Genomic DNA, 13,535 nt, shown 5'->3' on the forward strand with positions numbered 1-13,535 from the left:
CAAGAACAGGCAAGCTGAGACCAGACACATGCCCTGGATTTTCCTGCTCCTCGAACCCCTCGAGTCTCCCTCCTGCATAAAGGTGCTAGAAAGTGTGCACCTACAGAGAGTCTTCTCAGGACCTGCCAAAACCTCATTTACACCAGGCAGGAAAGCTCCAGCCCGAGGCAGGACTCCAATGATATGAACAGCTATGGGGTTGAACTCATTTTCTAAGAGCCCTGGGAAAGAGCCAGGGTCCAGAGCAAATGCAAGATGGCACAGACCCCCGTCTTCACTCACATCGGGGTCCCAGTGCTGGAATTCCTGCATGAGATTCGCAAAGCGATAGTTCCAATTGAGGATGTCTGGGTGGCAATGCAGATAGAGCTCCGAGCTCTGCTGCATCAGGTCCTGGGCCAGGATGTTATAGGACATGAGAGTGAACTGGAACTGAGGGCCATCCCCTGCCTCCAGGCCCTGAGCATCTGGCTGAGTGGAGAAATCTTCCCATTCTCGCCACAGGATTTCTGCAAAGGGGTTGGGACGAAGAGGTCCATGCTAAGTCCGTGTTATCCACAGGGCCCACCATCACTACTGCCTCAGGGATACTGTGCCCACTGTGCTTTTCGTCTTCCCTGTCATCCATTACTTTCTGCAGCAATTTGAAGGACACTCTAAGGACATTCTCAGACTAGGCAGTAAGCTCCAGAGAGCCAGAGACGATCTTGGCCTGTTTGCCACCATATCCCCAGCACCTAGTACAGTACCTGGTACCCAGTACACATTCACTAAATATGGCTGACAATTTCTTACTTTTGATAAATCCACGTGTCTCTGGGGAATAAGTCAGATGACTGTGCTTAACAGTCTTGGGTGTTCTCTGACCTCTCAACCTGGAAAAGCCTAGAGCCAGAAATCACAGTATGTCCCCCATGTCCCCTAGAGCAGGGGCTGCAGAGTAGATTCTAAACCTACGTGAGCCAGAGAACTCATTCTTCAAAGTTTAATGGAAGCCAAATATTTAACACAGATAAAAATGGAATGATCCTGATTGAGGCAGAGAGTGGAGGTCCTGAGAGCTCTCCACTCCGACCCCAGGTCACCTCCAGAGAATCAGTAATGCAGAGAATCAGAACTAGGGTCTGCTTTCAGTTCTGCCACTACCTAGCTATGTGACTTTAGGAGGCCCCACTACCGCTCTGTGCTGTCGTAACTTCCTCTGAAAGACCACGGGGCTGGATGAGAAGGTCTCTAAGGCCCCTCTGGATCTGCCCCTTCACGTCTCAGAAAAACAGAATGCAGCAGCAGAGCGCCCCACAAGAGGACCTTCGCTTTAGCAGAGGTGCTGCCGACATCCCAGACAACCCACTGCCCTGGCTCACTCAGCCAGTTGTCAGACTCACCATGATATGGGATTTCCATTGGGGGAGGTTGCAACTGCCCCAGGCCCTCAAAGGGCCAGATGGGAGCCTCTTCCTGGGGCACAGGCTCCGGTGCTATGCTCCAGGCCACCACTGCAGGGTCCTCTTCCCACTGCTCTGCGGCCAGGGCACCCATTGGGAGGACAGCGCAGTCTGCATACGGGGCGCCAGTCTGCACAGGGACAGGTGCCCACATTGGGCCCTCGACCTCTGGCAGTGGCTCCTCTCCTAACACTTCGGGGAAAGGCTCGTCCAGGTTCTCTGCTGCCCGAAGATCACTCAGCTGCCTGTTGGACCACTTATCCTCTGAAGCAGCATCCTGTTCTCCAGGATTATCCATCAGGAGCGCCAGGCTGCTCTGGGCTAGTCCCTTATCTACAAGGGGACCCTCATTCACAGTTGAGAGCACCTGGCTCGACCCTTCTTCTCGCCACTGCTGCAGCAGACCCTCACACTCCTCCTGGTCGGGACCCCGAGGGGCCATGGCAAAGTCCCCTTCTACCTGGGAGGACGAGCTCTTCGCCAAAAGGGCATTTTTTCGACATGCGAAGAAAGCATCTAAGAAGAAAGCCAAAATACTGTGTTATAAGATGATAGCATCACCCAACCCACACCCTTCTCCCAACTTTTTGTTTGTTTGTTTTGTCTTTTTAGGCCAGTATCCACAGCATATGGAAGTTCCCAGGCTAGGGGTTGAATCGGAGCTGCAGCTGCCAGCCTACCCCACAGCCACAGCAATGCTAGATCTAAGCCACATTGGCGACCTCCACCACAGCTCTTGGCAATGCTGGATCCCCCACCCACCGAGAGAGGCCAGGGATCAAACCTGCATCCTCATGGATACTGGTCAGATTGTTTCCACGGCACCATCATGAGAACTCCCCCAAATTCTAATAGAAGTCCCATAAGCAAGAATCATACCTACCCTGGTCATCTTTGTACTGTCAATGAGCCTGCCCATTTTAGCGCCTGGACCATCATCACCATCAGAGCGAAGGGCTTTCTACGTGCCAGGCAGTGTCCTAAACACTTTACAAGAATTGACTACTTCATATGGTAGGGATCTGATAAATATTCAGTATGTGACTTGCTATGTGAATGGCTATCCTACACCATCGAGGACAGAGATGGTTACACTTAACCACACTCCTTTTATCTGGCGATTAAGACTCCTATTAAAATCAACTCTCTGGTTCTAAGAGCCACATCACACTAGAACCAGCACTTGACTATGAATCACAACTGTGGGCTATGGCCTGCAGTTGAAATGAACAAAACTGGAGTTCCCTTCGTGGCGCAGCGAAAAAGAATCCGACTGGGAACCATGAGGTTGCGGGTTCGATCCCTGGCCTCACTCGGTGGGTTGAGGATCCGGCGTTGCCGTGAGCTGTGGTGTAAGTTGCAGATGCAGCTCGGATCCCAAGTTGCTGTGGCTGTGGCTGTGGCCGGCACCTAAAGCTCCAATTAGACCCCTAGCCTGGGAACCTCCATATGCCACAAGTATAGCCCTAAAAAGACAAAAGACAAAAAAAAAGAAAAAAGAAAAAAGAAAAAGAAACAACAAAATTATGTGACCTTGCACAAGGCCCCTAATGAGATGGACCCACTCTTGACTGTAAAATGGGGACAAGGGAAGTATGAACCAGACAATCCCCAAGATCTTTTCTAGTTTTATAAATCCCCTAATCTATGAATGTATTCCAAAAGAAAAAGGCCCAAAATAGACAAAAAGTGTGTCTCTACCTCTTAGCAAAGGCTTCTTCTCAAAAGCTATCCTACTCATAAATCTTCACAAACCTCATTATCAGTTTTCTCATTCCACAGCACTCTAGAGGCTGGAAATCAGAAGGCGCCAACAACTGACAATGACAGGCAAAGCATGCAGGAAAAACTCTAATATTAGAGTCCCTGAAGTCTAAGCACAGTATTTTGGTGCTAGCAAAACATCCCCTCCCAGTACACACTAAATCATTTATTTACAGCCCAGGACAAGTGACACGTACAGTGATGATGCTCTATCACCAGAGATTCATTTTATAGCTGCTTTTTTTTTTTTTTTAAGGCAAGAAAAACTTTTAAATTGGTTCAAATGTTGAAAGACACTATCTTACTTATGGTCTATGTGGATTTATGTTCCTCACACCAGTGGTTTTTAACCTGGGTGATTTTGCCTTCATGGGACATTTTCACATTGTCTGGAGACACTGGGGTTGTCACAACTGTGGGGATGCTACTGGCATCTAGTGGTTATAGGATTAAGATATGGCTGAACATCCTGCAGTGCAAGAGATAGCCCCACAAGGAACTATCCTGACCCAAATGTCAACAGTGCTGAAACTGGGAAACCCTGCTTTATAACCCAAGGGCTGGGTTGCTGGCTTTAGTCTCAGGGACTTGCTAATTCTCTATCCCTTGAAACACTCTCTATGATACCAGATGGCAGGAGTTCTCTGATGTATATGTGTGAGGTTACTAGTTTACAAATTTAGCAGGGTTCAGGTGGTGGTGGTGGTTTGCTTTTCAGCAGCAGAATTCTTTTATTAAGAGAAAATCTGGGAGTTCCCTGGTGGCCTAGTGGTTAAGGATTTGGCATGGTCACTGCTGTGACTTGGATTCAATCCCTGGTCCAGGAATTTCAGCATGCCAAGGGTGCAGCCAAAAAAAAAAAAAAATCCCCAAAACAAACAAAAAAAAATCACATACACACACATACACTCCTCTAGAAACCAAAAACAAATCAGACTACTTTAATAGGACATTATGTAAATGGGTAGGAGGAAGTAGCCCCTTCTCGGAGATACCTAAAACTCTGACTGCTGGTCTAGAAACCTCCAGACTACACATAGGCTACCATTATGGACATCGGCAAAGCTCCAGAAAGGACAGCAACATGGTTAGAATATGTACTAGTTCTCTGAAAACAGTGACTTCTGTGGAGTTTCTCATTCCTCAGAAGTATGTATACACAAAACAGCTCTAAATTGAGTGCCTACTATACTCTGGGCAGTATGCTAGCACTAGGTACAGTGAGCAAAATAGACATGGCCCAGCTCTCCTGAAGCCTGCATTCTAGTGGCAGATACAGACATACACATATATACATTAAATAAGTATTTTATGTGAAATACATGACAAAAATTACACACACGCACTGTGTAAAGTTCCAAAAAGGAAAAGCACAGATAGCATACGGACATCTTATTTTTAAGAAAGTCCTTCTTGGTCTGTCCTGCTCCCTAAATGCCAGAGAAAAGTCGGGATTCTGCGGGATCTCTGATGGGAACTGATGCTCTCATGAGAGCCGCAGAAATGCCAAAGACCAGAAATGGGGAGCAGCAGGCAGATCCCGACAAAGTCAGTAACTCTTCTCTAGGTACCCGCTGGGCATTGCCTACACCCCGCTACATCGCTAAACGCACGGGACATTGCTTCAAAGCTGAGGTTTCAAGGTCTCTCTGGATTCTGAGCATCCGTTTTTTCAACCAAAGTCTCCGCTGAGAGGTGGCTGTGAAAGGTGAGGGTGCAGTCGACCAGGGGACAACTAGTCCGTCCAAGTCTTCAGCCCACAGACCCCCAGGGCCGTCTGGCCCCTGTCCACAGAGAATTCGGGCATTCGCCTCGTCCCCGAGTGGCCAACCCTCCCCGACCCCCAAGGCAGTGACTCAGCGGGCCCCCCCCCCCCGCCCCCAGCCTCTCTGTGCCCCCGGGCCATAGAGGGGGCGGCTCCTGCCCCTTCCCCAACCCCCTCCCAGGTAACTGTGGCCCGACGCCTCCAAATGACAGGCGTGAGGACGAAGCCGCCCACGAGGGTCGCCGGCCAGGCCTGGGGCCTTATGGACTCTAGGACGAGCACGGTGGGACCGAGGGCTGCCTCCCAACACCTTGGCTTGGTACTGCCAGGGGAAGGTGGTCGTAGGGCAGGCAACGCCGCACGCCGACCCAGGCCCCGCGGGGCCCGGCCGAGGCAGGCCCGGGCCTGGCACCCGCCTGTCAGGACGCGGGGCCGGTACCTGAGAGGGCGCGGAAGAGGCGCGCGGCCGGCAGCAGCAGGTAACACAGGCACGACGCGATCATGGCCGGCCGCCCGCGCCCGCACCTGCCTACCCTCCTCGCCTCCGCCCGCCGGTCTCCCTAGGTTCGGCCCCGCCCCCGACTAGCCCCGCCCCGGCCCCGCCCCCGGCCGGCTCACGTGGCACCGCTGCACTTCAACAACAACTTTATTGGGAGCGCAAGGAATACCCGGAGCCCGCGGGGCCGGGAAGCCGGTTCCCAAGGCAACCGGCCCCACCCAGTCTGGCTCCTCGCAGCTGCGGAAGCGCCCAGGGTTTGAAATGAAACCCCTCCCTCCGAGGCACCACAGTATTATTTAAAGTCCACAGTTTCATTTCCACCTCTTCCGCCTAACGAGGTGCCCACTTTGGGGCTGTCACGTGACCTCAGTTCCCTCTTTTGTAAAGTGAGGTGGTGGACTTTTGTCTAAGGCCTCACCCGGCTCTGACTTCTTTGATCTTGCCAGTCCCAGCCCAGATTGGCCGGAATAAGCTCTTCCCCCATTTTCCTCCTTTCCCTAACTCTTCCCCACCTCAGATTCTAAGTCACACATTGAGTCCACAGCTTGCTTCAGCACATAAGATTTTGTCTCCCTCCTCATCTTGTTCCAAATGGGCCCTTTTTCCCCTAATCTGGAAAAAAAATGTGTCCCATTGATAAGGGAGCCAAAAGGGAGCCCACAAGGGCAAGGGGACCGAGTCCGATTGGTTGATTGGTTTTCCTTGAGGTTTCTTTGCAGCGTCTGTGACAGAACCAGGCAAATAGTAGGGACCAAACAAACCTTTGTTGACTGAATGAACAAAACATAAGTCCCTTAAAAAAAAAAAGCCCAGTTCTTCCATCAACTCTGTGCTGCCCAAACCTCTTTCTCTCTTCCTTAATCCTACCCTCAAGTCTTCTGCCCCAACCACACTGTAAAGAAGGGGAGATCGTTTAACATTCCCAATCTCAGTACCCAGTGTCTGAGCTGCGCCATTTCCAATTTGTGGCTGGAGCCTCGGTTGTTCAGGGAAGCCCTCTGGAGAGTCACCAGATCCAGGACCAGCTGGGTACATCATAACACTGAAAGGCTGAAAGGAGGAAGGAAACAGTCAGTATTGAGGCCTGCGGAGGTTTTCCCCTTAGTTCTGGGGGCAGTGTGTGTCTTGCTGCAGCAGCCCTCCTACCTGGGCCAGAGATGAAGCAGAGGCCCCAGGGGCAATCTGAGGGTTGTGAAGCCTCTTAGAAACTAGCAGGCAAGTGTTAGCTCTACCTAAGGAGCTCCCAAAGTCAGATTGACTCTGTTGAAATGGCTTAAATAATCCTTCCAGGTAGGTCCTTCCATTTTATCCAAATAATTACCCAGAAGTCCAAGATTCAAATCAGATCCTAAATCAAGGTACTTATCTAGGGACCAGGATTTATAAAATGATGATTCCCTTAACATTTGGGAATGTTTTTAAAATACAACTTCCTAGGTCCTCATCCCAGGGTTCTAATTTAACAGAACGGAGATGGGGCCCTAACACTCACCAAGTTATCCTGATGCCCTCTGCTAAAGGACCTACCCTCAGCTGGGCTGCTCAGTGTACATGTGGCCAAAATGTGTTGGGCCAACTGATGCCATGTCCTCTGAGAGGCCTTTTCCTGAGGCCAAGTAAGTGAGACCGGTTCCTTTTGTTTTCTGAGGCATAATCAACTATGTTGAAAAGGATCACAAGCTTCGAAGACCACCTGAGTTCAGATCCTGGCTCTGCCACCTCCTACCTGAGAAATTACCTAACCTCTCAGAGCCTCAGTTTCCTCACCTTGCCCAATACAGGGTAAGCTCTCAGTGTTTGCTATTATATTTTTTTAATTTAGGCTAAAAACAGCTCTGACTACTGCTGATGTAGGGTCATCTGCCACAATCCTGGGTAGAAATAAGGGCCTTCCAAACTGTAATGTGGCCTTGCTAAGCAAGCCATAACTGCAGATCCAAGGAGACTCACTTGGGAGAAGTGCAGCCTCGGGCTTCCCCAATCAAAGGAAAATTACAAATATAAGCTGCATCATCTTCAGCGTCGTCATGTCAGAAATATTCCAAGAAGAGTGACCAGATGAGCCTTCAATTTATCCCAACTGTGATCACAGTGCGGGCAATGATAAACATCTGCCTCCACCACTGAGTGATTTCAAGGGTACAGAACCTACCTAATGGGGAAAGTGGGAGGTTTTCCAATACTCTGAGGGATTGGAAATATTCTCTCTCTCTTTTTCTTTTTTTGGCCACACCCACGGCATGCAAAAGTTCCTGAGCCAGGGATCAAACCTGTGCCACAGCAGTGACAACACTGGGTCCTTCACCACTAGGCCACCAGGGAACTCCTAAAATGTTCTTTTAGAGGGAAATTTCCCATAATGGTAAATTTAAGTCCTTAAGGGTTCAACCTTTACTTATACTAACAGATATGTATGAAAGGTCGACATGGCGGCAGCTTTTATTAATTTATTGGTGGAATACGTGCGATATACAGGGTGGCATAACACTTCCTTCCCACTGTACTTCAGACACCCTGATGCACCTTGATGGGGTACTGCTCCACCTCTGAAATCATAAATTCACACACCCAGTCTGATGGATTTCTTCATGGCTTTCTGCTTCTCCCTCTTTCACTCCAGCATCGTCTGTTCTTTAACTGCATCAAATCCTTGAGTTTTCTTTTTCTTTTTTTTTTTAGGGCTATACCTGTGGCCTATGGAAGTTTCCCAAGCTAGACATCGAATCAGAGCTGTAGCCTCAGCCACAGCCACAGCGAGGCCGGGGATCGAACCCATGTTCTCATGGATATTAACCAGGTTTGTTGCTACTGAGCCACAATGGGAACTCCTCCCTTGAGTTTTCTATCCTGACCTCAAACTTCCTTTCAATCATCATGTCTTTCTCTATCCACCGTGGAACCTCCACGAGCCGTTTTTTAAATCACTTCCTTCCTAATATCAGCTCTCTTGCCCACTGTTTTTTGACAGCACGTGCCTAAGGTGGTAAAGTCATTCTCTTTCTTGGCTCTTACCTTTGGGCTGCTGAGCACCAATGAATACAATGACCAGCCCCAAAGACTGGAGCTATTGGTGCTGGTCTCCAACCTCACTTCAGCCCTCAACCTGCCCAAGCCATCGGCTGTTCTCTTATTTTTCCTTTTCAGGGCCACTCCTGCAGAATATGGAAGTTCCCAGGCTAGGGGTCAAATTGGAGCTGCAGCTGCCAGTCCACACCATAGCCGCAGCAATGCCAGATCCAAGCCATGTCTGCGACCTACACCACATCTCACAGCAACGCTGGATCCTTAACCCACTGAGTGAGGCCAGGGATCAAACCTGCATCCTCATGGACACTAGTTGGGTTCTTAACCCACTGAGCCACAATGGGAACTCCTTCCTGTGTTCTTAAATAGCTCTCTTTTCCTGTTTCCACAATGACTGTTCTTTTCAAACTTGTTGTTCTATTACCTCCCTTCCTGCTTTGAAGATCATCTCCCTACCAACATTAGAGAAAAAAATAGAACCACCAAGTGAAAATTCTCTGCTCCGCATTGCCACACCAACACACGGGCCAGCATCAAGTAACCACGTTTTCCTCTTTCCGTCCCAGCGCAGGGGCTGACCACTCCACCATGCTTAGGATCCCCACCTCTTGCCTCCTCAGAGATCATGCTCCTTCTGCTCATCTGTCTCCTTTTCTTCCCTGAAACATTTAGTCATGCTCAAATCACTCCTATACCAGGAGACACTCCCTCAAGCCACCTCCCCCTCCAGCCATTCCTCTGTCTCCCTTCTCGTCTTCACAGCCAGGCTTCTTGAAAGAGTTGTCTGCTCCTGCTGTTTCCTTCCTCTCATCTCATTCATCTTTATTCCACTGAGATATAGCTTCCACCCTCATCACTCCACTGACATTCCTCCCCAAAGTTCCCAATGCCTTCCCTGTTGACAAATTCAATAGCCACTCCTTAGGCTTCATTATGTCTTGAATATTCTGTATATTTGCATAACTCCCTCTTTGTATAAGAGTCTCTTCGCTTGATTTCTGTAGCATTCTTAGTTGCCTTCCAACTCTGTGGACATTTTATCTTAGTACCTTTAATTTCTGTTCCTCTGAATATCCCCACTCCCCCTGCTTTCAATGATGGTGTTTCTAGGATTTCATCCTTGGTCTCTCTCCTTTTCTTACTTTAAAGGTCCTACCTGAGACAAGTTCTACACTCCAGTGGCTTCGGATACCATCCCTATGGAGATAACACATATCTGTATTTTTAGCCCTTTGGGGGGCCATAGCCTCATGAGTCTTTCTGCCTATGGACCCAGAAGCACCCCAAAGACTCAATGCACAAAGTTGCACTCATTACCTTCCTCCAGCATCCTCCAAAAAACTCACTGCTCCAGCTCCTCCAACTTCTTCTGTGAATGGCATGATCATCTGTCAAGTTATCCTGGCCTCCTGCTTTTTCATCCCCTCTTTTACCTTCGTATTCCATCTATCCCCAAGCCCAGGGCACTTGGCCTCCTTTGTATGTAGTCAATCCACTCCATCCCTGCAGTCACTCCTAACTGGGGTTGGTCCTCCTCCTACCCTTGATCCACTGTCCACACTGCAGCCAGAGCAATCTTTCTACCATGTGAATTACGTCAGGTCCCATAGCCACTTAGAACCTCTTTGCAAACCCTCACTATCCTCAAAATACAGGTCAAAGTCCTTAGCATAGCATCAAAGGCACTTCAGTCTTACCCTCTGCTCACCTCCCATCTCATCTCCAAGCTCTTCTTTCCCACTACAACTCTCTCTGCAGTGAGAACCACACTCCAGCCTTGCTAAACTGCCTGAGTTTCTAACATGCTGTAGGGACTTTTTTATGCTTTTTTCTCAGCTTCAAATACCTCTCCTCCCCCGCCAGGTCTACCCAATCCCTCTGCCTTCACCCGATTATTTCCTAACAGATCTTCGAATCTCAGCCCAGACCTTCCTTCTTCAAGCAAGCTTTCCCAGATCTCCGACCCACCCATCCACCCACAGACATACCACTGCCCACACCCCTAGTCTGGACCAGAAGCCTCCTCCTATTTGCTGTTGAAGCAAATTCACTTACTCTGGACTCAACCCTGTCACTGTCTATTTATCCATCAGGGTCTCTCAGCAAACTGCATGCTTCACAAGGTTCACCACTCTATCTCCATTGCCTAGCCCAGCAACAGGAAATTCAAAACATGAATGACTGAATGAGTGAATGAATGAAAAATTGTTCTTTCTGGAGAGTTTTGGTTTCATAAGGAAATCAAACATACTAAAACAAAAACTTGCAAAAGTCAACACATAATGGGGAAGTTCTGTACATTTTCCAAAGATTTTTTTGCTTTACGAAATAATTCTGGGAGTTCCCTGATGGCCTAGCAGGTGAAGGACCGAGTGTTGTCACTGTGGTGGCTTAGATTGCTGCTGTGGCATGGGTTTGATCCCTGGCCTGAGATCTTCCACATGCCACAGGAGTAGCCCCCCCAAAAAATTCTGAAAGTGACTTTCTTTCAAAGTACCCCCACGTATTTGAAATCTGACTTGATTTACAATGATCACTTAAAAAAAAAAAAAAAAAGCCTTGGCATAAAATTGGATATTATTTCATCTAACAATAATGACACCTGTTTCTTTCTTTGGTTGTTGCTCCCCAACATCGTTTCTGCCAACTTCCTTTCTTTGATTTTTTTGTCCCCATTTTTACCTCAAAGACCTAGGACCTTCAGTAATTATCCTATGCTAATGGCTATCAAATACAACAGCAAACTTTTTCTTAAAGAGCCAGACAGGAAATGTTTTTGGCTTTGCAGGCCATGGGTCCCTGTAGCAACTACTCAACCTTGCCTTTACTGTAACATAAAGGCCGTCGCAAAAATGCCTAAATGAGTGATCATGGCTGTGTTTCAACAAAACCTTATTTACAAAAAGAAGTATTAGACCAGATTTGATCCTCAGACTGTAGTTTGCCAACTCCCGAAATACATAACCTGAGCTCAGATCCTTCTGAACCATGAACAGCAGTTGCCCTAAGTGGGGAACAACCTTGCTGTGTTCAAGGCCTAGCAAGGGGGTCAATGTAGAGAGGCAGCAACCAGACTGACTTCACTTCTATCCCAGCTCTACCACTTTCTAGCTGTGTGACCTTGAGCCAGTTACTTAACCTCTCTGTGCTTAGTTTCCTCATCTATAAAATGAAAATAAAAATAGTATCTCATAATAGATGTTAGACAACTTCAATGTGTTAATACTTGTAAAGATCGCAGAACAATTCCTGCCCCTGTAAGTGCTGTATAAATGGTAGCTTATAGAATAGTAAAGGGTCCTTCTGCTCTGATCTCCACTAATGGAGGTATTATAGCAAGAATATTGGCAATAAGGAAGGAAATAATCATTCTCTTCTTATCTGGCCATACTTTGCCCCAGGTGACATTCTCTTTAACCCATTTCAAGTCAAAGTCACAGCTCCTGGAGTTCCTTTTGTGGCTCAGTGGGTTAAGAACCCGATTAGTATTCATGAGGAGGTGGATTTGATCCCTGGCCCCACTCAGCGAGTTAAGGATCCAGTGTTGCTGTGGCTGTGGTGTAGGCCAGCAGCTGCAACTCTGCTTTAACACCTAGCCTAGGAACTTCCATATGCCACGAGTGCAGCCCTAAAAAAAAAAAAAAAAAAAAAAAAAATCACAGCTCCTTCCTCCCCTGAGACTCTTTTGCCACAGCTCTGTTGATTGACTGTAGAGTCGGTTCATTTTCCAGGCCCCAACTGCCTTAGGGCTACCTCCCAGCACTACTATGGGGGTTTATCTCACAAACTAGCAGTTTAAAGTACATTTTAATAAGATGGTACCTCAAATGCTAGATATATGGTTTCTAATACTAGCCCTGCAAAAGGATATATATAAATAACTGCTTCTTTTTTTTTTTTTGCTTTTTAGGGCCACACCCGTGTCATATGGAGGTTCCCAGTCTAGGGGTCTAATCAGAGCTGCAGCCGCCAGCCTACGCCACAGCCACAGCAACGCCAGATCTGAGCCGTGTCTGCAACCTACACCGAAGCTCGTGGCAACTGTATCCTTAACCCACTGAGCAAGGCCAGGGATCGAACACGCATCCTCATGAATACTGGTGGGGTTCATTAACCACTGAGCCACTAAGGGAACTCCAATTAACTGATTTTTGACAATGGTAAGAAGAAAATACAAGGAGAAAGGACAGTCTTTTCAACAAACGGTGCTGGAACATTTGAACATCCGTATCCACATATAAGTATATTGTGTAATGCACACCTTATACAAAAATTATCGTGAAATAGATCACAGAAAAGTTCTGGAAATGGATAAGGTAATGGTTGTGCAACGTTGCGAATATAATTAATACCACTGGATTGTACGCTTAAAAGGGTTAAGACGGTAAATTTTATGTGTGTATATTTCATGATAAAAAAATTGATGGATCAAAGACTTAAATGTAAAAACTACAACTATAAAACTTTTAGCATAAAACAGGAGAAAATCTACATGACCTTGGGTTAGGCAGAGTGTAGATGTGACAGTAAAACCATGATCCATAAAAGAAAAAAAATTGATAATTTTGATAAAATTTGATTTTATCAAAACTAAAATTTGTACTCTGTGAAAGACTCTGTTAAGAGTAAGAAGCATGGAGTTCCCGGTTGTGGTGCAGTGGAAACGAATCTGACTAGGATCCATGAGGTTGCCGGTTCAGTTCCTGGCCTCGCTCAGTGGGTTAAGGATCTGGCGTTGCCATGGGCTGTGGTGTAGGTTGCAGATGCGGCTCAGATCTGGCATTGTTATGGCTGTGGCATAGGCCAGCAGCTACAGCTCTGATTGAACCCCTAGTCTGGGAACCTCCATGTGCCAGGGGTGCAGGCCTAAAAAGACAAAGAGACAAAAAAAAAAAAAAAGAGAGAGAGAGAGATTAAGAAGCTAAATCACAGACTGAGAGAAAATATTTGTAAATCATCTTTTTTGGTTGCACCGGCAGCATATGGAAGTTCCCAGGCCAGGGATGGAAGTCACACACCATGTAGGGGATTAAACCCG

General features: G+C 47.6%; 1 protein-coding gene across 1 annotated transcript in view; it reads right to left on the reverse strand.

Annotated features, from left to right (window-relative positions):
* ANGEL1 (angel homolog 1) overlaps positions 1-5,540 on the reverse strand; it is a 30,308-nt gene extending 24,768 nt beyond the window's left edge. Inside the window, exons 1-3 of the mRNA XM_047797664.1 lie at positions 5,414-5,540; positions 1,386-1,961; positions 283-509 (exon numbers count right to left, since the gene is read on the reverse strand). Of these exons, the coding sequence (XP_047653620.1) occupies positions 283-509; positions 1,386-1,961; positions 5,414-5,477 (867 nt within the window). The 5' untranslated portion in view covers positions 5,478-5,540. The remainder of the gene's footprint in view (positions 1-282; positions 510-1,385; positions 1,962-5,413) is intronic.
* Between the last annotated feature and the right edge of the window lie 7,995 nt (positions 5,541-13,535).

This window comes from Phacochoerus africanus, chromosome 9 (genome assembly GCF_016906955.1).
Source record: "Phacochoerus africanus isolate WHEZ1 chromosome 9, ROS_Pafr_v1, whole genome shotgun sequence".
In the NCBI taxonomy this organism is placed as follows: Eukaryota; Metazoa; Chordata; class Mammalia; order Artiodactyla; family Suidae; genus Phacochoerus; species Phacochoerus africanus.